Here is a 24,069-nt window from a genome sequence, read left to right as displayed (position 1 = left end):
GGTGGAAAGACTCAAAACTTCTTAAGTGTTAGGGTCTTATACCTGTAATCCTAGTATTTGGGAAGCCAAGAACAGGAGGAACTTATCAGAAAAGTCCTTTTAAAGTTTTTCTACTGAGTTACAGTATAAGATGGGTATACCATCTCCCTCTTAGCACTGAGGGCTATACAGTTTGTATATGATCTCAAGCCTTCTTTTGTCAAAGACTGTATTAATTACATGAGTTGTGAACTAAACATTCTTATTGGAATGTGCCCAAGCTAACAAAGTACATGATGTTTTAACACAAATGATGTCTTTCATTTCAGAAAAGTCACCTTCCTGCATCTGCTGAATCTCAGAAACTCAGGCAAAAGAAAGGTCTGTATGCAGTTTTATTGCATATATTACTTTGTACAGGTTTGAGTCATACCTACCACTATCTTTGCTTTTTTCATTTTTGAGACAGGGTCTCATAGTTTTGCCACATCTGACCTGTATTTCAAGGCCTTACATGTACTGGGAAGCTGGGATGCTAGGAACACACAACTACCATGTTCAGGTTTTTTGGGGGAGGGGAGGGACCCCAGTCTTTCCTGATCTCTTGTCTCTCAAGTAGCTGGAATTACAGGTATGATCCATATAGCTAAGTTTATATTTCAAAATTGTAGCTCTCAATTGTAGCTATTGTCCTGCCAAAAATTATTGAAATGAAACACCTCTGATCAAAAAATAACTTCTGAGGTTGGAGGCTTGGCTCAGTTGGCAGAGCACTAGCCAGCAAGTGAAAGTGTCAGGTACCAAGTTTGAGTCCCCATCTTGGACCTAAAAAAAAAAAAAATTAATTTCTACAGTATCAAGGCAGAAAAGGAAGAGAACATTAAGTTCAATCTTGGTTAAGTGTTAAGACTTCCAAGACACAGAAGGCATCAACCACAAAAGAAAAATAGATTCGTTTTCATCAAAATGAAAACTTCTGATCATCAAAAGATATATACTAATAAAATGAATGGTGTGATGTACTGTGACTTGTAATTGCAATTCTAGCTATTTGGCCAGAGACATAAAAGCAGAGCAAGCTGGATGCCAGTGGCTCATGTCTAATCCTAGCTACTTGGGAGCTGAGACCTGCAGGATTGTGGTTCAAAGTCAGCCCGTTGATGGACATAACAATTTAGTCAAAACACTTTATGCATGGGTATTTCAATTATTAAAAATATTTTACAAGTACAAAAATACAGTGTTGTTTGTTGTTAAAGATAGCTTCAAAGAGAAATATGACTTATAAGTAGAGGTCAGTGAAAGCTGTCAATAGTTGATTAGAAGGAAAAGCTATAGAGAGGATAATTCTGAGTACAACATAATGCATGCACATCTTCAGCACCATAGTGAAATTCCTTAGTTCACACACTTTAGAATACACACTTTAATAAAAGGGGGAGGGGGTGCTGGGAAGGTGGCTCCGTGGTAGAGTGCTTGCCTTGCAGGCATGAGGCCCTGGGTTCAATTCCTCGGCACCACATAAGCAGAGAAAGCCAGAAGTGGGGCTGTGGCTCAAGTGGTAGAGCGCTAGCCTTGAGCTGAAGAGCTGAGGGACAGTGTCTATGCCCAGAGTTCAGGCCCCACAAGCGACAAAAAAAAAAAAAAAAAGGTGGTGGGGGGGAGGGGGAGGGAAGAGAAAAAAAGGTGGGGGGTGGGGAGGGAAGAGACTTAAAATTGACTTGTTTGATTACAAGAAGAACTGAATGACAGGAAAGAAAAACAGGCTTGGGTTGTGGGGAGGCTGACCACCAACAGGAGGAAGGCTAACAACCAAAGTGAATGTGCAAGAATATGGCTGAGGGCTGGGAATGTGGCTTAGTGGTAGAGTGCTTGCCTAGCTTGCAGGAAACCCTGGATTCCATTCCTCAGTACCACATAAACAGAAAAAGCCGGAAGTAGCGCTGTGGCTCAAGTGGTAGAGTGCTATCTTTGAGTAAAAGTAGCTCAGGGACAGTGCCCAGGCCCTGAGTTCAAGTCCCAGGACTAGCCAAAAAAAAAAAAGAATATGGTTGACTGATTTTGTTTGTATGGAAATAGAACAATGTGTTGTAATTGTTTTAAGAAAGGGGAACAGGTTAGAGAAAGTGGTGAATGAAGTTGATGTGGTACATTGGTACATTGTTAATGAAACCCCTTTGTACAACTAATGTATGCTGGAGTTTGTGTATTCTTATTCTGGGGCTTGAACGCAGGGCCTTGAGCTCTCATTTGGCTTTTTCCCTCAAAGCTGGTGCTCTACCATGTAAGCCACACCTCAATTCCAGCTTTTTGCTTGTTAAGTGGACATGAGAGTCTCACAGACTTTTCTACTTGGGCTGTCTTTGAACCTTGATCCTGGGATCTCAGCCTTCTGAGAGTAGCTAAGAGTATAGGTGTGAGCCACCAGCATCTGGTTTAATACTTTTTTTTTTTTTTAAATGTTTAGGTGAGTGTAGTGGTTTATGCCATTTATAATCCTGGTTACTTAGAAGACAGATTGGAAGAACTGTAGTTTAGGGCAAGCTAGGGAAAAGCTTACAGTAAAATATGGAGTATGGTATGAGGCTGGCTTTAAACCTTGATACTTCAGGTCTTGGCCTCCTGAGTGGCCACTCATCTGGCCTGAGGAGTTTATTAATCATTTTTTTACTTTTGAAGTTCAGTGAGCAAGTAACTGATTTCATAGTTGCTCAACCACGAAATGTATTCAGTGATTCCAATAGATTTCGGCTTTTTCTTTGCTCCCTTCTAATTCCTGGGCAACATGTTTGCTTTTGAGCCTTTTCTAAAGATTATGTTTTTACTATTTCATGTTTTTGGTACTATCTATCAAATGTGACTATGTTAAGTATATTTCGTTAGAAATATTCTCTGAAATCTCCTATTCCCAAACATCTTTCCTAGTCAACTTTTTCAAGAAGTTTGTGTTGTTTTTATTCTCTGCAGTGGTGGGGATTGAACCCAGAGCCTTGCTTGTTCACCTTTCCAGGGAGAGAGAAGAGACAAAGGATGGTGATTTTATGTTTTCTAGGCAAAGATATTGTGTGGGAAACTGGCATTCTAAGTATATCCAGCTATTAGCAGGGCAAGTGTCTCTTAATGTAATAGTTTATCTGCATAAGATGGATGCACTGTCATATTCTAATGGTTAGCAGCATGAAGAATTTAGTGTGATTATAATGCGGTTACAGTTAGTATAGAGTTGAGGAGACCAAAGGAGGAAAATCTAACAAGGATTGTGTTGGTTTTTTTTTTTTTTTTGTCAAACTGTGCCCTCCTCTCTAGCTCCAGAGTTCCCCATTTTGGAGAGGCAGAACTGGTTGATACATCTGCACTATATCCGGAAGGATTATGAAGCATGCAAGGTGAGAGGTGAGGGACAGAGAAATGAAAGGGGGCTGCCAACAGGCAGCAGCTACCAAGGTTTGTGTATAGGGTGTGGCTGGCTATTGATGTCCAGTTAATCTGTCTTTCCTGTGCTTTGTGTATGAGTTAGCTTTTGCTTTGCTAGAGCTCACATGACCCCATATAACACCCTTAAGATTCTAGTGAGGGGCTGGGAAGGTGGCTCAGTGGTAGAGCGCTTGCCTTGCATGCATGAGGCCTTGGGTTCGATTCCTCAGCACCACATAAGCAAAAAGAAAAAAGCCGGAAGTGGCGCTGTGGCTCAAGTGGTAGAGCACTAGCCTTGAGCTGAAGAGCTGAGGGACAGCGCCCAGGCCGAGTTCAGGCCCCACGACCGGACCAAAAAAAAAAAAAAGATTCTAGTGATTCCCAAACGGCAGACATTTATTGTTTGCAGGCCTCCAGATTGGCTGTGGGTTGGGTTGGGCTTCAGGTGTGTGCCATGTGTCTTTCCATGTTAAGACTGAGCTGAAAAAGCTGAGCACCATAGGCACACACCTGTAATTCTAGCAACTCATGAGGCTGAGATCTGGAGAGTCATGATTTGAAATCAGCCTGTACAGAAAAGTCTGCAAGACTCCTATCTCCAAAATAACCAGCAAAAAGGTAGGCTTGAGGTGTGGCTCAAATTGGTGGTTAATTGAGGATTAGTCTCCAAGACTTTTCTGCCTGGGATGACTTTGAACTTTTATCCTCAGATCTCATCCTTCTGAATAACTAGGATTACTGGCGTGAGCCACCAGTGCCTGGCTTTCTTTCTTAATTTAAATGATCATCAAGTTCTAGAGATCCTTCTATCACATAAAAACTCATCTACGCTTGCCAATCATCCTGTCTCCTTTCAGTCAGTTTTCAACTGTGCTCCAAATGAGATTTTTCTGCATAGCCAATAGGATTGGGTTCCTTTCTTAAAACTTGTCAAGATTTCTTCCATTTGTATTCAATTTTTTTTGGGTAGTTGATTGGAGATAAGTGTCAAACAGACTTTCCTGTCTGGGTTGGCTTTGAAATGCAATCTTCAGATCTCAGCCTCCTGAGTAGCTAGGATTACAAGTGAGTTACTGGTGCCTGGTGAGTCTTTATCTTATATTCATCATCATTTTATATTTTGTGACTTTAAAAACTATCCTTTGCTTAAAAGCTGTACAAAAATGGTTTGGTGCAGTTGTTTATGCCTGTGTCTGGTGCAGTGGTTCATGCCTGTAATGCTACTTAGGAAGTGGAGATTGGGAGGATTATAGTTTAAGGCCAGCTCACAAAGAAAGTTCATGAAACATCATCTCATTCAGTAGAAACTGAGTGTGGTGGTGTACACCTGTAATCTCAGCTTAGTGGGAAGCATAAATAAGAGGATCGTGAGCCAGACTGGCCCAGTCAGGGAAAGCAGCAGCAACAACAGAAAATACTGGGGCATGGATCAAGCGGTAGAGCAACCACCTAGCAAGTAAACCCCAGAATTACAAAATAAATAAAGTGTACAAAAAGTCATTAAGTTTTGTCTCTTGCCATTCTAATCTAAATGATCACAGTAAGGACTAAGATTTAAAAGCCGGGCGCTGGTGGCTCACGCCTGTAATCCTAGCTACTCGGGAGGCTGAGATCTGAGGATCGCGGTTCAAAGCCAGCCCGGGCAGGAAAGACTGTGAGACTCCTATCTCCAATAAACCACCAGAAAACCGGAAGTGGCACTGTAGCTCAAGTGGTAGAGTGCTTGCCTTGAGCTGAAGAGCTGAAGGACAGCGCCCAGGCCCAGAGTTCAAGCCCCACGACCGACCAAAAAAAAAAAAAAAGATTTAAAAGTTCAAATATAGCATCTTGGGTTTCTCACATATGCCTGCCTTTTCTTGACACCACTAGCCAGTGCTCACCTGCCTTCCTCTTCCTCTTGCAGGCTGTTATCAAAGAGCAGCTTCAGGAGAGTCAGGGGTTGTGTGAGTACGCCATCTATGTCCAAGGTAAGGCATGTTTCTTCTCTCTTTACTGGGAATTACACTTGACCTGGGTGTCTGTCTGTCTGTCTGTCTGTCTGTCTGTCTGTCTGTCTGTCTGTCTGTCTGTCTGTCTGTCTGTCTGTCTGTCTGTCTGTCTGTCTGTCTGTCTGTCTGTCTGTCTGTCTGTCTGTCTGTCTGTCTGTCTGTCTGTCTGTCTGTCTGTCTGTCTGTCTGTCTGTCTGTCTGTCTGTCTGTCTGTCTGTCTGTCTGTCTGTCTGTCTGTCTGTCTGTCTGTCTGTCTGTCTGTCTGTCTGTCTGTCTGTCTGTCTGTCTGTCATGGGCCTGAAGCTCTTCAGCTCAAAGCTAGCACTCTACCACTTGAGCTACAGTGCCACTTCTGGCTTTTTTCTGCTTATGTGGTGCTGAGGAATTGAACCCAGGGCCTCAGGCATGCAAGGCAAGCGCTCTACCACTGAGCCACCTTCCCAGGCCCGACCTGAGTTTTTGTTTGTAATTTGCCAGTGTTGGGGTCTGAACATAGAGTTTCATGCTTGCTCATTCAGCTCATGCTCTACCACTTGAGCTACACTTCTGGCCTAGCTTTGTGCTGGTTATTTTGGAGATGGAATCTCATAGACTTTTCTGTCCTGTTTGGCCACTGAACAGCAATCCTCTGGATCTCAGCCTTCTTGAATAACTGAGATTACAGGTGTGAGCTACCAGTGCTCAGCTTTCGCCTAGGTTTTTGAAGAAGACAAAACTATTTAAGTCCAACGAAATGTTCCCCAAAGGTCTTACTTGATGTATTTTGAAAACTGTGATTGTCATTTGCCACTTTTTCAGATTCTGGCCACTGTTTTCCAGAGTGGATGCTTAATATCCCGGCCTTCTTTGTCATTTCAGAGCCAGAGACCCTTCTGGAACGCTTTTTATTTATTTCCTTGTTTTCTTTTGTTGGTCATGGGGCTTGAACTCTGGGCCTGGGCACTGTCTCTCAGCTCAAGGTGAACACTCTACCACTTGAGCCACAGTGCCACTTCTGGTTTTCTGGTGGTTTATTGGAGATAAAAGTCTCATGGACTTTCCTGCCCTGGCTGGCTTTGAACCATGATCCTCAGATCTCAGCTTCCTGAGTAGGTAGGATTACAGATGTGAGCCACCAGTGCCTTTTGCTTGGAAGGATTTCTTATAATGAAGTTAAGAGATGAGAAAAAGCTTGAGGATTTTGTAATGTGAGTCAGGATGAAGTAAATACAGAGTAGAGAATAGGTCAAACTTTAGAAAGTAAAGACAGGAACCAGCAACTAAATTTTACTATCCCCAAAAAGTTGCATCCCTATCTTTTTCGGGAGTTCTTTTTGACTCTTTGGTATAAATGAATGGCTTTGTTTTCCATTTATTCCATTTATAATCTTCATATTAATAATATTCTCTGACATAACTGGTATTGACTTTGCTGATATTTTTCACCTCCCTCTTCCCCAATTTTTCTGATGTCAGGTTCTTCCTAGAACTTGGATTTATTTTCTCCCTTTTCTGTTTCTTGGCAGCATTGATTCTTCGTTTGGAAGGAAATATCCAAGAGTCCCTGGAGCTCTTTCAGAAGTGCGCTGTTCTCAGTCCTCAGTGTGCTGATAACCTCAAGCAGGTGGCCAGGTCTTTGTGAGTATTAGCAGTGCCTGCTCATCAGCCAGACCCTGCTGATCACACTGAAGATGCATTCCTGGGCAGAGCCTGCTCTCGGCACTTCTTACTGAACCTCCTTCATACCCTCACTGTCTACGTAGAGTAGTTCATTTCTGGCTCAGACCCTGATCCACAGTCAAGGAGAGACACTCAGACTGGGGAGGAAAGCAGGTGTCCCTCATGGATGGTGTTGCTCAGTAGTGGCAGCTATGGCTGTGTGTATGAAGGACACACATCAATTTGGCTTGTTTCTTTTTTGGTTTGTATATAGTACACTGTAGAAAAAAAATTACAGAAGACTTGCACTAAAATTGGTGGGAGGCCTTGGGACAGCCACCAGCACAATCCTACCACAAGGGCTCTGCTCTTGTGGGCAGTGGCCTCCAAAGCCTTGCCAGCACCACCAGCTGCAGCAAAAGGGCTTCTAGAGCCTCCAGCTCTGTGCAGTGTACAGTAACGTGGGGTGAGTACAATTAGTCTCATAAGAATTTGGAGGTGGTAATTATGGAAATCTATCTTTCACAGATTTCTTTTGGGAAAACATAAGGCTGCCACTGAGGTATATAATGAAGCAGCTAAGCTTAATCAGAAAGATTGGGTAAGTAAGAAACTTTCAGTAAACGTGTTCATATTTTAATGCTTTCATCAGTCAAGTGGTTATCTTAAGTTATTACTATCAGAATTCTGATGTCTCTGGTGTGTCTTTTCATTTACTCATTCCTTTATTTATGGTAGTACTGGGTTTGATCTCTGGCTCATGCTAGGCATGTACCATTCTCCCAGCATGGTTTTTTTTGTTTTGTTTTGTTTTGAATACTATTTGGTGCTGGTACTGGAGTTGAGCTCAGAGCATTGTGCTCTTGCTTAGCTTTTTTTTGCTCAAGATTGGGGTTCTATCACTTGTGCGTGTTACACCTCCACTTCCATCTTCTTGCTGGTTAGTTGGAGAGAAGAGTCTTAAGGAGGATTTTTGTTATATATTCAAGTATATTCAGTTGGAAAATTGAGCACACATGAATATATGATAGAAAAGTTACTTCTTTCTGGTATGAAGTGGTGGATTTTTTTCCTAAAGTTCTTTCATAGACACATACTGTATAAGGATAAAACATGATGCCCTCTGGCGTTTGGAGTCGGTGGAGGATTGTTTGCTGTCGGAGGGAGGTGATTCTGCCCATATTCCCACATGGTCATGATACAGAAATGGAAGAGGGGCTGGGAAGTTGGCTCAGTGGTAGAGTGCTTGCCTTGCATGCCTGAGGCCCTGGGTTCGATTCCTCAGCACCACATAAGCAAAAAGAAAAAAGCCGGAGGTGGCGCTGTGGCTCAAGTGGTAGAGCTAGCCTTGAGCTGAAGAGCTGAGGGACAGTGTTCAGACCTCAAGATCGGACCCAAAAAAAAAAGAACTGAATGGAAGAAAATCTCATTTTCTGTGTTAAGCAAACTTATTACCTTGCTGAATTTCAATTTTCTTATCTGTAATACAGGACACATGTTGCAAAAGAACCATATGAAAAACAAGTGGTTGTAACTACATTGCAATAAAACTTTATTTACAAAAAGGACAAGAGTAGATTTGGCTCAGGGGCTAGTTGTCCAATTTCACATGAGTGGAAGGCCAATTTCATGTGCTGTACATAGTGGCCTCTAGGTGGTGCTGCCACCACAGGTCTATGGCTGGATAATTTAGCGCTTAACTAGCTCAAATTCCTGTGAAAGGACTCTGACTCAGGTATCTAGAGACAGAGAGACAAAACAGGCTTTCCTTAGGGTGGAGCTATGTCTAGCAGCCCCCTCAGCACAGGTAGAAGTGTACCTATTTTTGCTCACAAAGTGGATGTATATTTCTGTTACTGTGCCAAGAGGCAGCATCTCTAGATGCCATGGTTTTACTTTCTCTTGTGCTTGGAATCATGGAATCACACAAGACTTCTTCCTCCTTTTGTGTGTAGGAGATCTGCCATAACCTAGGAGTCTGCTATATTTATCTGAAGCAGTTCAACAAGGTAAGTCACTGTTTATGGATTCACTGCCAGTATACAATATATTACAGTGGCTTCATTGCTTATTTTGCCTCTCTAGAGTTTGCAAAACTTTTTGGAAGTAAAAATTAAGACTGTCCTTCACGTTCATCTCTGTTTTTCTCATTTGTCATTGTTCATAATTTTTTTCCTCTAATTTTGACAAAAATGGAAAATTCTTGAAACATGAGCGGCAATCTGATTGCTTACTCTTCTTTTTCTCTACCTAAGTTTAATTTTCCAGTATAAAAACAAATATTCAACACAACAAATATAAAGAAGTGGACTGCCTGTAATCTCAGCACTTGGAAGGTGAAAGAAGGAGGACTTGAGTTGGAGGCCAGCCTAGGCTGCATAGTAAGGCACTGCCTCAAGAAATAAAAACTGAATATGGTGCCCACGCCTGTAATCCTAGCTACTGGGGAGGCAGAGAGCAGGAAGATCATGGTTCAAGGCCAGCCCAGGCAAAAAGTTATTTAAGACACCATCTCAATCAGTGAACTGAGCATGCTGGAACACCCATAAGCTGTGTGGGATGCAGAATGTGGGTGGATGACTGTCTGAGGCCAAGCTTTGGCATGAAGAAAGTGAGACCCTACCTGAAAAAGAACTAAAGCAAAATGAGCTTTAACACTCAATACAGAGCACCTGCCTAGCAAGTGCAGGGCCTTGAATTCATACTCTAATACTGCCAAAAAAAACCCAAAAACCCAAAAATAAAAAACAAAACGTATCTTCCTCAAGTAAGTACATTGCTTTATCTGAGTACCAAAGTATATGTCTCTAGTGCTTTTTTGGTTTTTGAAATAAGGTCTTGCTTTTTGTCTGGGCCAGCCTGGACTGCAATCCTGTTTGTACCTTCACCATAGCTAGGGTTACAGATGTGCACCATTGCACTGCACTCAGCTATTGGTTGAGATGAGGTCTTGTAAACCTTTTTCCCAGAAAGGCTGGTCTCAACTGATCCTCCTGAGTAGCTGGGATTACAGTTGTGTATCACCAATGCAGATGAAATGTCTGAAAGCCCTGGAAGGAAATGACGGTGGGATTGCGTCCCACTTAGTGACTGTGAGGTTTTATTCTCCTTTCTCCAGTGCCACCAAGACACACACAAATGGTTAATACCCTTTGGGCTGTTTAGTCTCTGGCAGCTTGCAAACTTGTGTGACCTATTCTGTCCCTCGGGTATGGAAAAATCTGTACATCAGCAACTGAGATAGAAAAGATAGTAAGCTATGTATAAATGAAAAATTCTGTTTAGCTCTAGGCTCCTTAGTTTTCTAGATGGAACTACAGTTTATATGCTTGACTAGATTTTTCTCTTCAGAGACTATTCTGAGCAGGTATGTTTCTACTCACAGATTTATTGGGGAGAGGCAAGATTAGCTTTTGGTGGGACCTGAACTGAGGAGGAGAATTATATTTGGATTTTACTGTAAAGCTAACAGACTAAGCTAGTACAATACAACAAGTTTATATACTTGCTGAATTAGGCAATTATTGAAAAAAGGCACTTTGTTCATGTAGTTTTCCATTCCTCCAGCTCAGGAGTTAATTTTTTTCTTAGTTTATCTAGACTAGCAGACATTAATGAATGTTGAATGAATAAGTGAGAAGTTCATTCGTTCAGGTGTTGATGGAGTAGCAGGGGTTGGGTTTGGTGTGGTATTCTAATGTTCTCTAGTGTTGCTTTTGACTCTGGAAGCAGGAATCATGGGTTTGAATATCCAACAAAACATTCAGCTGGGCATTGGTGGCTTACGACTGTAATCCTAGCTATTCAGTAGGCTGAGACGTGAGGATCATAGTTCAAGGCCAGCCTGGGCAAGGTCTGTGAGGTTCATCACCAGAAAACCAGAAGTGACACTGTGGCTCCAATTGATAGAGTGCTAGCCTTGAGCAAAAGAGCTCAGGGGTAGTGCCCTGGCCCTGAGTTTAAGTCCCATGACCAAAAAAAAAAAAAATTCAGAACATCAATCATCTCATGAACTCTCCTGATTGGTTGGAGAGGCAGTCTGTCAGCAAGAGCTGCTTTTGGGGGGTTGGTCTCTGGGTGGTGGGGGCTGTTCGCTGAACCATATGCTCCTCCATTGTACCACCTGCCTATGGTGCTGATGTGGTTCTCTTGGCTCTTTTTAGGCAGAGGAACAGCTGCAGTGTGCCCTCCAGCTCAACAGGCACGACCTGACCTACATAATGCTGGGGAAGATCCACTTACTGGAGGGAGACTTGGACAAGGCCATTGAAATCTACAAGAAGGCAGTGGAGTAAGTGTTTTCTAAGAGCCGTGAGATAGAAAAGGAGAGCTTGCAGCCTAAGAGACGTGTGTATGAAGCTAGCTTAGATCTAGGTCCCTTTCTCATTGTAAAGATGGCTGCTTTTGGCTAGCTGGACAGTTTTGGTCCTCAAGGCCACCAGGGATCCAGGACTTAGGTTGTTGTCTTCACCAGACTTAACAGAAGCAACATCAGTGGTTCAGTTGTACTGAGAGGAGATGGTACTGGTTCCTGCCATATGATTTGATGAATGTTAGGCAGTTGTGTGTAGCTAGGAAGGGAGTGGGCTGATGTGCCCTCAGTGAGGTTCTTAGTCTTGGTTGGCAGTCTCCTACCTGTTCTGGTTTTATATACTAAAATAGATCTGTATTCCCAGAAATGCTGTCAGGGACAAAATTCTCCCTACTCAGTAACAAACTACTAGCTTTCTTAGCCTGAAGCCAGCATCTCCATTTCTTTGGGTGCTGGGGATGGGCATGCTCAGTGCACACCTGACCCTGAGCTCCAACCCCAGGCCAATGTCTTGCTTTTAAATAAAAGCATCACTAGGGTGCTCCAAATACCTATTGAAGATGGAGCTGCCTGGTTTCTCCATGGTAGTCTATGTAGGGTCAGGTCTAGTTTCTATGAAGTAGCATGGCTGTAACAGAATGTCACATTTGTTTGGTCAATTAATAGAAAGTGCAATCTGTGGCTCAAGTTCGATCGCTAGTCCAGATCACGATATTCTAAACTAAACAGATTTCTGTGCATTTATCATCTTCTAGTGATACCCATCACTACACACCGCGCTCTTCATTTTTTTCAGCCACGCTGTATCTAAAATAACAGTGTGATCTCTTAGTATCTATGCTAGAAAAGAGACTTTGTCAAGAGGCTGTTTGTGTGTGCACACAGGAAAGTGCTGTTCAAGTTTCAGTAGCTCTGCTGCTGGTAGCAGCGGCTTCCTGCCTTCTATAAGTTGGCGCTTTGACACTAGTGCACATAAATCATAAATCCCAAGGAGGATATTCTTCTAGTGATTACGGGTGGGCCTACGTCACTGCAGTTCTCTGGGGAAAAGGGGGACAGCTGAGTGGTGGAGGCCTCGTTCATGGCATGGCTTGGAGAGAGCGGTGTAGGAGCTCCGTATCTTTTGGAGGGAGGGCCTCAAGATCAGTGTTCACTGAGACGGCAGAAAGGCAAAGTCTTCTTGAGAAAGCTGTTTAGCCCCTGGGTTAGGACAGGGCTCTGGCTCTTCTGTTTCCCTCTCATTACTTAGAAGCCAGACACGGCTTATTGCCTCCAGTGCTTTCCCTGTTCAAACTCTGTCATCTCAATTCTGTATAGCTTTGGTTATTTATTTTTGCCATTCCTAAGATCTGAGCTGAGGTGTTGTAGCTTTCTGCTTGTTTGGCTGGTGCTCTACCGTTTTTGCTGGTTATTTTGGAGACGAAGTCTCATGGTTTTTTTTCTATTTGGGCTGGATTTGAACTGTGGTTTTTCCAGATCTCAGCCTCCTTGGGTGGCTAGGATTACAGGCATGAGCCACCGGTGCCTGGCTGCTTTGGCTTTTTGACAAAAACAAATGCCACTGAGCAACTGAAAAGCAGATAATGCTTTATTTAGTCCAGGATTGCTCCCAAGGGCAAGTGGCTAATTCTTTCCTAGAGCTGGTATGTGTCTGTCTTTAGTGTGGCTATTTAGTATGACATTTTGTTTAATCTGGAGAGCACAATACTAATGGGCCTCAGATCCTAAATTACACAGAAAATCATGGTGCCTGGCACTGTAAGCATAGTGAAAAAGGGGGGGGGGAATCCCAGAAAAGAGACCAGTTTGAACGGTGCATGTTTTTGACTGACATCATTTTATAGTTTTGTTCTTTAGCTTTTATCAGTGTAATCAAGACAAAAGATCCCATAGGTTTTCTTAGGTGGTTGGCCTATGGAGTCTGGATTTGAAGTCTTTCTTTTCTCTTGCGGGCAGTCTCCCTTGTAGCCAGGGTTGATGAGATGACCTACAGGAATCTGTGGGCAGTTGGAGGCTTGGCAGTCAAGGGCTGGGGGTAGGGGTTAGGCAGAGGGCTATGTCTCAACCATCATCACCCTCTGTCCACCTGTGCTGCAGGTTCTCACCAGAAAATACCGAACTTCTCACCACTCTAGGATTGCTGTACTTACAGGTATGCGCTGGCAGGGGAAGTGCCTTGATGTTTTCCTGTGTTGGATAAAAAATTGAACACATTTTGTGAAGGGTCACGTGCGACACATGAACTTTGCTCTGTATTCGATGTTCTTTGCTTCCAGGAATTAGCTTTCTGCATTAAAATCAGGAGCAGTTCTGTTTTAGCCTTAGTGCAATTGTAGTCCTCATGAAGCCATTTTGGGGAGAAACTGATACAAATGAGCACTTCTAGTGTTCTTGAGAGGGAAGGCAAAGCTCATTTTTTTTTCTAGAAAAAGAAGTCCCTCATCCTTCCTGAGGTGAATGTGATTCATTTAGCTGTCAGTTCTCTTGATCAGCCTGCGGACCCAAAGATCCTGAGTAGCCTGGTCTGCCCACTCTTGTTTCTCTGCTCAGTTGCTGCTGCCTCCTGGTCATCTTTATGTCTGACTCCTTCTTTATAAGTGGCACCAGGAGCTTAGCCCTGGGTTGGCAGGTGGCCAAGGACATGAGGCTAGCCAGTTTTTTTCCTGCCAGGAGGCATTAATGTGGAATAGCTCACAAAGTGTGGCTGAATAGTTACTACAAATAAACACTTTATAAAGAGGCGAATGAGCAAGATGGAAAAGCACAAACACGGTCGTTGTCATGTGCTACACACCACAGTTTTTGGTGTAAGTACCCACATGACTAGGTGCTTGCATTCAGGGAGCTGTTGGCTGGACTGTGTGAACTCTGATCTCTTGCTGATGGACATTCTCCTCTGCTTTTTTCTAAGCTTGGCGTTTACCAGAAGGCGTTTGAACATCTTGGAAATGCATTGACTTATGACCCCACCAACTACAAGGTACCGCAGGCTACGAACACCAGAGCCTTTGTGTAGTAGGTGGTCCTGGAAAGCGCAGGGATGGTCTCCTTTTGATTCTAGAGAATTTTTTTCTGTAGTGCTGGGAATCAACTCAGGACCTGTACATGCTGCATTGTTCTTTTTTTAAAAGAACTTATTTGAAGGTTTTGTAAGTGTATATTGTGGGAGAGCACATGTCCCGTGTTGGGCATGTGCCCTGCAGTGGCTAGAGCTGCAGTGCTTGGGTCACTTTCACTTGGGAATGTGCCTCTGTGGCAGTGGGTTGTGGGGAGGTCAGCAGGTACTTGAGTGTCACTCAGGATAGGGCTGTCCAAGGACACAGTGCATTCTCTCCCCCTCCCCCCAGTTTAGGAGGTAAATTCACCTGACCCTCCTCCTTGGAGAGGTGCGAAGGGCTGCTATTTGGACAGCCGGTGAAGTGGTGGGGACAGGTAGCGTGTGGTGTATGGTGAGAGGCTGCAGAGAATGGTACTGTGAGCTGGCAGTGAGACACGGGAAAAGCCACGATGCTTGTCTATGTTGTGTAGGGGTCCCTATCGCTTGGCTCACCTCTACATCCTGGCATCTGCACTCAGGTGCTGTTTTATGCTGGTCATTCAGGACAACCGAGTCACCAAATGCCCTGCATGTCATTAAGGGTCCCTGTGCTGTGTTTTCAGGCTATCTTGGCGGCGGGCAGCATGATGCAGACTCATGGGGACTTCGATGTCGCCCTCACCAAGTACAGAATTGCGGCCTGTGCCGTGCCGGAAAGCCCCCCACTGTGGAACAACATTGGCATGTGTTTCTTCGGCAAGAAGAAGTACGTGGCGGTGAGTGCCTCTTAGGGTCCCGGGCTGTGCTCACCCATGCGGCTACTGGGTTCCTGAGCCAGGGCCCTCTCTGTAGGCCATCAGCTGCCTGAAACGAGCCAACTACTTGGCACCTTTTGACTGGAAGATTCTGTACAATTTGGGCCTTGTTCACCTGACCATGCAGCAGTATGCTTCGGCTTTTCACTTCCTCAGTGCAGCCATCAACTTCCAGCCCAGGATGGGGGAACTGTACATGCTTCTGGCTGGTAAGAAATCTCCACGGGGTCTGTGATGATGGGGAGACAAGCGAGGCACCTTGGAAGCCATTCCTTTGTGGGTGCCCTAGCAACAGGACTTAGAAAAAGATGGCCAAGTCCTCGGGCTCTTGGTTGGATTGTAAGTGGCCTATTACTAACAGTGGTTACTGTAACACTCTGGGTCCCGGGCAGTTCCATCTCAAGCCAGGAACTAGAAGAGAAAGGAGCAGGTGAGCGCTGCTAAGTCTAGAGAAATGGTAGCAGCTATACTACTGTTTCTGGCTTCCCTCATAGGGGCCTGGTAGGAGTGGGTGCATTAATCAGCTTCCATGAAATATACATTGAAAGGAGAGGAGTGGAGTGGGGCTCTGGCAGCTCACATGTGTGACGTTAGCTACTGAGAAGGCTGAGATTGTTGGGACTGTGGTTTGAGAGCAGCCTGGGCAAGATAAAAGTCCGGGGCCTATGGCTCTGCCTAGCTAGGCACACTGCACCAGGGCAGAAATTCAGACCATACTTTACAATAGAAAGCCTGGCATGGGAAAGAAGCTGGGAAACCACTGCACAGAATGTGGCAGTGAATTACTGGAGAGAAGTATCTACGGGGGTGGGGGTGGGGTGGCAGTGCCCACATGATAGTGCCAGCATTCATTTCTGCTTCCAAGCTGAGCTGCTTCATTCCCCTTGTCGCAGTGGCCCTGACCAACCTGGAAGACATTGAAAATGCCAAGAGAGCCTATGCGGAGGCCGTGCAACTGGATAAGTGCGTGCTGTGGGGCTGTGCCAGGGAGGGTTGGTGTCTAGTCAGCCTGCCTTCCTCCATGGCCTGTGGGTGGACTACGTAGTTCCTAAGAAAAGGATTAATGGGAAAATGCATTTCCAGTCTGAGTTTAGGAATTAGGAAGTCAGTGGGAAGTAGGCTTGGGCTGCAGACAAGCCATGGGTCAACTATCATGCCAGATGTGGCTTAGTGTTTTTGCTATTCTGTCCATTGTGGGGCTTGAATTCAGGGCCTAGGTGCTATTTTGTAAGTTTTTTGCTCAAGGCTAGTGCTCTACCACTTTGAGCCATAGCACTGCTTATGTAGTTTAGAGTCTCATGGACTTTTCTGCCTGGGCTGGCCTCAAACTATGATCCTCAGATGTCAGCCTCTAGGATTACAGGTGTGAGCCACTGGTGCCAGGCTCAGCTTAACCTTAATAAAAGTGGCTCCTTGGGATTTGTTCCTCTGGTCTCCACTATGGCAGGGTAGGGTTCCCTTTTCAACCTGCCCAGGTAGTCTTGGTCTCACTATCTGCTGTGCTGGCTGGGCTTCAATTCCTTCCCATACAGCATTGTTGATGCATCTCAACTCGTTTTCTTTTTGTGTGATGAGGACGATCTGCCAGTGAGCAGGGGTTGCCTCAGAGTCCCCGTGTGCCACAGGTGTAACCCTTTAGTAAACCTCAACTACGCCGTGCTGCTGTACAATCAAGGTGAGAGGAAAGGTGCCCTGGCCCAGTATCAGGAGATGGAGAAGAAGGTCAGCTTTCTCAAGGAGAACAGCTCCCTGGAATTTGACCCTGAGGTATGTTTTTTATTATCAAGTCAAGTAATCCAAATACAGGCACAACCTCTTTGGGCTTTGATGTTCCTTGCACATGAGTTCATCCATTAGTTACATCCTAAACCCCCCTAGAAGAAAATAATAGTGAAAGGATGTTTAGACTTACTGAATTGTTACTGCTACTGCTTTATGTTGATTGGGACCAAGCTCCAAGCTCCTCCTGCGGCTCCCTGTCACTTTGTAGGGATAGGCAGAATTGAACACAGTAGGTCAGACCTGAGTCAATCTCCCTTGTCACCGCTAGGGGCAGTCTGTAGTGTCTGCTATTTGGAGAGGGTTCCTTGCAATGAGTGTGTCCTTCCTCAAATGGCAGCAGACAGCATTTCAGCTCAAGCCCTGTGCTTGGTGAGAGTCCCAGGAGGAGGAGGGCGGCTTCTCTGCTGGTCTTGCATGTGACTCTTTCTCCTTCCCACTGGATGCAAGATGGTAGAGATGGCTCAGAAGTTGGGAGCTGCTCTCCAGGTTGGGGAAGCACTGGTCTGGACTAAACCACTGAAAGAGCCTAAGTTGAAGCACGGGACAGTGTCTGCTGGCAAACCTGCCACACTGCAGAAGCCTCTGGGCTCCAATCAAGCTCTAGGACAGGCAATGTCTTCAGCAGCAGCCTACAGGAAGATTCCTTCAGGTAAGAGGCCAAATAGCTCCAGAGCCAGCTTTAAGACTTGGATTTGTCAGACTTCAATTACGGCCTGCTGAAGCCGGGAGGGGAAGAAGCTTGGGATGGCCAACCTGGCATAGTTGAACGGTCCGTGCACAGGGTCTTCATAGCATCGCAAGGTATTTTCTGCTGTGTGGTCATTCTGTTGTGAGTCACTAAAGATGTCAATGATGGCTGTGGGCAGATATGCCTGTCTAGCATTTCTGTAGTTGGGGGCATCACTACCCTGCAGCTGCCCACTTAAAGAAACATGGTCATTTCTGGAACTGAAGTTCTTTGCTTTGTCACTAGGTGTCGGAAGAACAGCTCAATTCACAAAGCCACCATCGCTTCCTCTGGAGCCAGAGCCCATGATGGAAGCAGCAGGACAGAGAAGAGAAAAATAGAAACAAGTAAGAGAAAAAGCAGGGTCAGAATAGGATGGCCCTGGAGTAGTCTCTTGGGATTAAGGAAGGTCATATGACCAGAAAGTGGATACCAGCACCGCTCTCAGGGTGAGCACCACAGAATTAAACACAAGTCGGGCTCTGTTGTGATGAGGAGGAGGAGCTCAGGCTTTTGCAGGCACTGGAAAGCCCCATTATCTAGGAAGTAGGGAGAAGACAGCCTCGTAGTGCTTCAAGAGTCGGAGAGTCTGCCTATGGCTCCCAAGAGTCAGCCAAGGCCCATGATGCAAAGGCCATCACTCAATAAAGCACTTTTATCTCCTGGCCCACTGAGCCCTTCCTTTGTGCAAGGGAAGACGGACCTCTGCTCAGCAGCCGGGGCTAGTCCCCACGGCAAACCCAAACCTCGCAGCAGAAACCCCAGGCCCACAGGATGTCTAGAACTGTGAGAGGCCAGAGTCAGATCATGTCAATGTAAGAAGCAAGCAGGAGGTAAGGGATGGCCTGGTACTGGCACCAGGGATTTTTTTTTTTTTAAGGAAAAGCTAAGGAATATTAATGTATGATAATCAACGATAACTACTACTGACCATATGCTATGTTCTTTTTAAAGATTATGTATCATTCCACAGGCATACAAAATAAGAGGCCACATTAAAAACGTTTTTTTAAAAAAAAAATACGATCACTGTCTTACCTGTTTCCAAACCTAGTTTGAAATTGAAGGAAGAAGTTGGAGGCCGAGTCTGGCAAGGGCATAGTCCTTGCTGGGCAAGGGTCCTGCCACATTCCACAACACACTGTGTTCAGCCAAGCAGACCACATGCTGGGTATAAAATGGGCCTTGAAATTCAGAAGAGAAGCCGGGGACGATGACACCGAACTGGAGCCTACACAGATCAAAGTTGTAAGAGATAGAGTTGAATATGCTATGTTAGAAATTAATCACCCCTCAAATGTTTGGAAATTAACTTGTAACAACTCAGAACTTAAGGGTGAAATGAGAAAAACACTTTGAACTGAATGACAATGAAAGTGTGCGTAATCTGGCTTAACGCAGTGCTTAAAGGAAATGTATGTCTTTCCCTTACTTTGAAAAAGGGTAAGATCAGACAAATTTAGCCTGAAATTCAGTTTGAAAAAAGGGGAAAATCTGAGAAAGAGCGAGAGAATGTATGACTTAGTACTAGATGAAAGAGGACACACAGCATTATAGAGTACAGACACAAAAAATGTAAGGGAATATCAGGATAAGATTGTACAACTTAAGGTGTAACAAAACATGAAAACTTAGAAAAACGAATGAAAGGTAAAACTTTCACAGGCTCATACTTATAATCCTAGCAACTCAGGAGGCTGAATGAAATCTGAGGATTATAGTTCAAATCTCCAGTTAACTATCAAAAAGCTGGAAGTAGAGCTGTGGCTCAAGTGTTAGAACAGTAGCCTTGAGTGGAAAAAGCTTAGGGATGGCGCCCAGGCCCTAGGACTGGACCAAAACCCTCCCCTCTCACAGGCCTTACAACTGAATTTATAAATCAAGTTATTTCATAGACACATTCTATCAAGGCACAAAATAAACTTTACCTTATGAAAATTTTCAGAAAATTAGAGTATTTACTAGGTTATTGGTATCAGGTCAGAACATCCTGACAAAACTACAGAGCATGACCTGTATGGACAGGAGAGAGAATATGCTGCAGAATGGTATGTCATGCCCCCATTGTGTTATCTCAATTTGAAGCTTGGCTTATATTTAGACACTGACACTCTCCTGCATTCAAAAGAGAAGTCATGATTTCAATAGACCAGAAAAGGCCATTTTAGAAATGTTATCATTCAAGAGACTTACCTGATAGAGGATTATTACTCCAAATGTACCTTGAGATACATGAATACAACCAGATTGAAATTGGACCAATGACCCAGGCATACTGGCACACATCTGTCATTCCAGCACTTGAGTGACTGACGTGAGGCAGGAGTCTGAGGCTGTTCTAGACTACACAGCAAGCCACAACTTCACCCACCAAAGAAGGCACACAGATGGTGATTAAGCGTACTTACCAGGGCTGGGAAGGTGGCTCAGTGGTAGAGTGCTTGCCTTGCATGCATGAAGCCCTGGTTCAATTCCTCAGCACCACATAAACAGAAAAAGCTGGAAGTGGCACTGTGGCTCAAGTGATAGCGTGCTAGCCTTGAGCTGATGAGCTGAGGGACAGCACCCAGGCCCAGAGTTCAAGCCCTACAACCAACCAAAAAAGAAAAAAAGACAACGTGCACTAATTAGAATGACCAAAATCCAGAATGGTGATGCCACCAGACACTGGTAAGAGTCGCCTTGGCACATTTACCACCTTTAGCCATCTGACTCCTTGGTATTTCTGGAAAGGAGCTGACAGACATTCTATTACTGTGCACAAATCTGCAGCTCAAATTCCTAGCCAAAAGGTGAGGTGCACAAAGGCATGAAAAACAAGAATGCAAATGTGTGTCAGCTACCATGGCTCCACAGCATAATCCCAGCTCTGGGACATCCATCCCAGTGTAAATGCATGTCAAGACTTGTACACAACATATACAAATTCTGTAAATGAAACAAATCTGGGGCCATGTGGTGGCTTATGCCTGCAATCTCAGCTTTTTGGAAGGACAAAGCAGAATGATCACAATTCAGGGTTGCCTTGGGGTAAAGCATTGTGGGGCTGTGTGATTCAAGTGGCAAAGCACCTGCCCAGCAAGCAGGAGGCTCTGAACAAAACCTCCTGACTCTAACTAATACTGTACACAAAGGCAAGCTGCAAAGTGCATTAAAGGAAATGAGGCTGAATGTATGACAGGCAGGGCAGAGGGGACCATCATGACACTGAGACAATGGTAATCAAGTGACAGACTTGAAGAAAGGACCATGGCTGGTCAAGAAATCTTAAAGCTCAATAATTAAGACTCAACTAATACCAACAAAAAGAAATGTGCCAGAGTTGCATACTTCACAAAGATACATGAATAGCCATTAAGTACACGAGTAAATTCTCCATCACGATAGAATACATGCGTGTCAAAATTACTAAAAACACACATCCACGTGTTGGCACAAATAAGGCACAATCAGAATCACCATAGCACTGGTAGTAGAGTAGTATAAAATGATCCAACCTTTGGAAAAATCTTCCATCCACAGTTGTATGGCTAAATGACAATGGACATCAGCTTCCTTTGCAGAAGCCCCACGCTAACCTGTGTTGATAGGATAGTATTAAACAACAAAAATGGCTGTAATGGTGGAGAAAAAAAATAGCCTCTTCAATAGTTGGTGTTGGGAAAACTGGGCAGCCACATGCAGAAAACCTAAGATTGAATCCCTGCTGGGTCACTGGATAGAGTAGGAAGAAACATTAGAACTTACAGGTAGAATCTTCTTGAAGAGTCCCAGGGGCACAACAGAAAGCAGAGACTTGACAAGTGGGAATACATCAAAATAAAGTTTCATGCCTGTAATTCTAGCTAGGCAGGAGGCTGATATCTGAGGATCGTGGTTCAAAGCCAGTTGGGCAGGAAGACTTACCTCCAAATGACCACCAGAAAACTGGAAGTGGCATTGTGGCACAAAATGGTAGAGTGCTAAACTTGCACAAAAGAGCTCAGAGGCAACTCCCAAGTCCTGAGTTCAAGCAACAACAAAAAAGTTTCTGCACAGCTAAGGATATAGTTACTAAACTAGAAAGACAGCCAACAGATTGGAAGAACATTTTTACCAAAAATGTATCAGACAAAGACCTAGCATCCCATATATACAAGGAGCTCAAAAAACTTAACCCCTCCCAAAGCTAACAAACCAATCACCAAATGGGCAAGGGAGCTAAGGAGAGACTTAACGGAAGTCAGAATGGCAAAGACACACATGAGGAAATGCTCATCATCCCTGGCACAAAACAACTCTTGAGATTCCATCTCACCCATTAGATTGGTCAACAACATGAATTTGAACAACAAATGTTGGCAGACTGCCCGTGTAATTGTAACCCTTCTGTATGGTATTTTCACAATAAAAATTAAAAAAAAAAAAAAAAAGTTGGCAGTGATGTAGGAAAAAGGAACGCTATTGCACTGTTGGTGGGAATGTAAACTAGTACAACCACCGTGAACAGCAGTCTGGAAGTTCCTCAAAAAATGAAACAGACCTTCCCTACAACCCAACTCTACTACTCCTGGGGATCTATCCTGAACATCATGAACCAGGATATGATAGAGACACCTGCACATCCATGTTCACTGCCACACTATTCACAATAGCTAAGAAATGGAAATAACCCAGATGCTACAATAGATGAGTGGATCCAAAAAAATGTGGTACCTATACATAATGGAATTTTGGAGTCATTAGAATAATGTTATTTGCAGGAAAATGGATGGAATTAGAACAAACCATGTTTTTCTTTTTCTTTTTTGTTGGCCATGGGGCCTGAACTCTGGGCCTGGGCGCTGTCCCTCAGCTCTTCAGCTCAAAGCTCTACCATTTCAGCTACAGCACCACTTCCGGCTTTTTCTGCTTATGTGGTGCTGAAGGATCGAACTCAGGGCCTCATGTATGCAAGGCAAGCACTGTACACTAAGCGACCTTCCCAGCCCAAGAACAAACCATGTTAAGTGAGGCAAGCCAAGCTCAGAGAGAAACGGCCCTTGTTCTTTCTGATATGTGGACAGTAGATCTAGACGACACTGGGATATGACAAAGTATGCAGGATTCCAGCTACACCCGATACTCTTAGGAGAGAAGCACAAAGGCACAATGCCTACATACCTCTTCATATTTACACACAAAATACATATCTACAACTCCAGGATACTGAAACAAGGTTAGTTTTCAGTTTCTAATGATTGTTTTATTTACCTTATATATGGTGTACATCTTCAGAAGGATTGGAGAGGGTATAGAACTTGAGAAAAATGGTGAAAAGAACAGCAGTGGAGTTCACTAGACATTGATAGAATTTGTGGGTGGAAACGGGAGGAAGGGACTGAGAGGAACAGAAGACACTGCAAAAGGAAATTTACTCATCTGACTCATGTAATTGTAATGCCCCTGTACATCACCTTTATACTAACAATAAAATTAAAAAAAAAACAGCTGCGAAGAAACATGGACGAGGATCAAATACTGAACGTCCCCATTCGCAGTCCACAACAGGCAAAAGCTAACTTACGGTGAAAAAAATGGTGCTGCTCCAGGGGTCAGGGTAGAGGGCTGGGATGGCTTTGCCAAGGGTAGTAGAGATAGTTTCTATTTGGCATTTGGCTTAGAGAGGTATGGAGACATGTTTGCCAAACTTGCCAAATAGCACATTTAAAATCTGTAGTTTCAGACTTTTTTTTTTTTTTTTTTGCCTAAAGACAAAAAAGTAAAAAGTTATTTTAATAGCTTTCAAATGACTTAAAATAGCCTTCCTGAGACCCAGAAGCTCTGTTTAGCTTAGTGCTAATATATTAGACTCTTAATTCTTAAATTAAGTGCTGCATACTTTGCTAATCACCCTGGGTGGCAGCTGACTTTAGTCAACAGTCCTGTGGGAGCAGGTGCAGTGAAAGGGGGCATGCAAGGGTTAAGTTGCCCACTACCACACATTGCCATCCTCACCCCGTTCCCACTCACCCTCGAGATCCGAGGCACGAACATGCACACTGGAGGAGTCCTGAGTCTGGGATGCACACTTCTTACCTTTGATTGGTGTTTCATGTTGCAGCATTTCCCAGGCTGTTAAAAGTCACTTTGGGGTGAGAGCAGCAAGTTTCTAAGACTTCTAGCAACTTCTCTCGACATATGGAAGCCTTTCTCAATGGTTGAAAGCAAAGGGTTGGCAGGACTTCCATCTTCATCCCTTCTGGGGCATTGCCAGATATTCTGCAGAGTCCACTCACTTTATAAAACAGTACTCAGCAGTACTTACCTTATCCTGTGTCACCCCTGGATACTTTTCATCTCAACAAGATTAATGATTAAGGTTCAGGGTCAAGTACAGCGATTGCTATGTGCCTTGA

At 44.2% G+C, this 24,069-nt stretch overlaps 1 protein-coding gene and 1 long non-coding RNA gene across 4 annotated transcripts in view; one reads left to right on the top strand and one right to left on the bottom strand.

Moving 5' to 3' along the window:
* Bbs4 (Bardet-Biedl syndrome 4) overlaps positions 1 to 18,701 on the top strand; it is a 23,835-nt gene extending 5,134 nt beyond the window's left edge. Inside the window, exons 2-16 of the mRNA XM_042697405.1 lie at positions 309 to 360; positions 3,286 to 3,365; positions 5,297 to 5,360; positions 6,887 to 6,998; positions 7,548 to 7,620; positions 8,975 to 9,028; positions 11,183 to 11,310; positions 13,429 to 13,483; positions 14,243 to 14,311; positions 14,992 to 15,144; positions 15,221 to 15,392; positions 16,077 to 16,146; positions 16,809 to 16,950; positions 17,413 to 17,614; positions 17,939 to 18,701. Of these exons, the coding sequence (XP_042553339.1) occupies positions 309 to 360; positions 3,286 to 3,365; positions 5,297 to 5,360; positions 6,887 to 6,998; positions 7,548 to 7,620; positions 8,975 to 9,028; positions 11,183 to 11,310; positions 13,429 to 13,483; positions 14,243 to 14,311; positions 14,992 to 15,144; positions 15,221 to 15,392; positions 16,077 to 16,146; positions 16,809 to 16,950; positions 17,413 to 17,614; positions 17,939 to 18,033 (1,521 nt within the window). The 3' untranslated portion in view covers positions 18,034 to 18,701. The remainder of the gene's footprint in view (positions 1 to 308; positions 361 to 3,285; positions 3,366 to 5,296; positions 5,361 to 6,886; positions 6,999 to 7,547; positions 7,621 to 8,974; positions 9,029 to 11,182; positions 11,311 to 13,428; positions 13,484 to 14,242; positions 14,312 to 14,991; positions 15,145 to 15,220; positions 15,393 to 16,076; positions 16,147 to 16,808; positions 16,951 to 17,412; positions 17,615 to 17,938) is intronic.
* Positions 17,900 to 24,069, bottom strand: LOC122122962. Of its 3 annotated transcripts, none has more exons than XR_006150222.1 (3): positions 23,684 to 24,069; positions 18,731 to 18,923; positions 17,900 to 17,982 (listed from the first exon to the last, which is right to left on the bottom strand). It is a non-coding gene; the product is annotated as an uncharacterized LOC122122962 (long non-coding RNA). The 3 variants fall into 3 exon arrangements; XR_006150220.1 differs by having other exon boundaries at positions 23,750 to 24,069; XR_006150221.1 differs by lacking the exon at positions 23,684 to 24,069 and adding an exon at positions 20,101 to 20,141.

Source organism: Dipodomys spectabilis, unplaced genomic scaffold (genome assembly GCF_019054845.1).
Source record: "Dipodomys spectabilis isolate Male_0828 unplaced genomic scaffold, ASM1905484v1 ptg000219l, whole genome shotgun sequence".
Lineage (NCBI taxonomy): Eukaryota > Metazoa > Chordata > Mammalia > Rodentia > Heteromyidae > Dipodomys > Dipodomys spectabilis.
The sequence above is the reverse complement of the archived record's forward strand: the minus strand, read 5'-3'. Positions and strand labels throughout refer to the sequence as shown.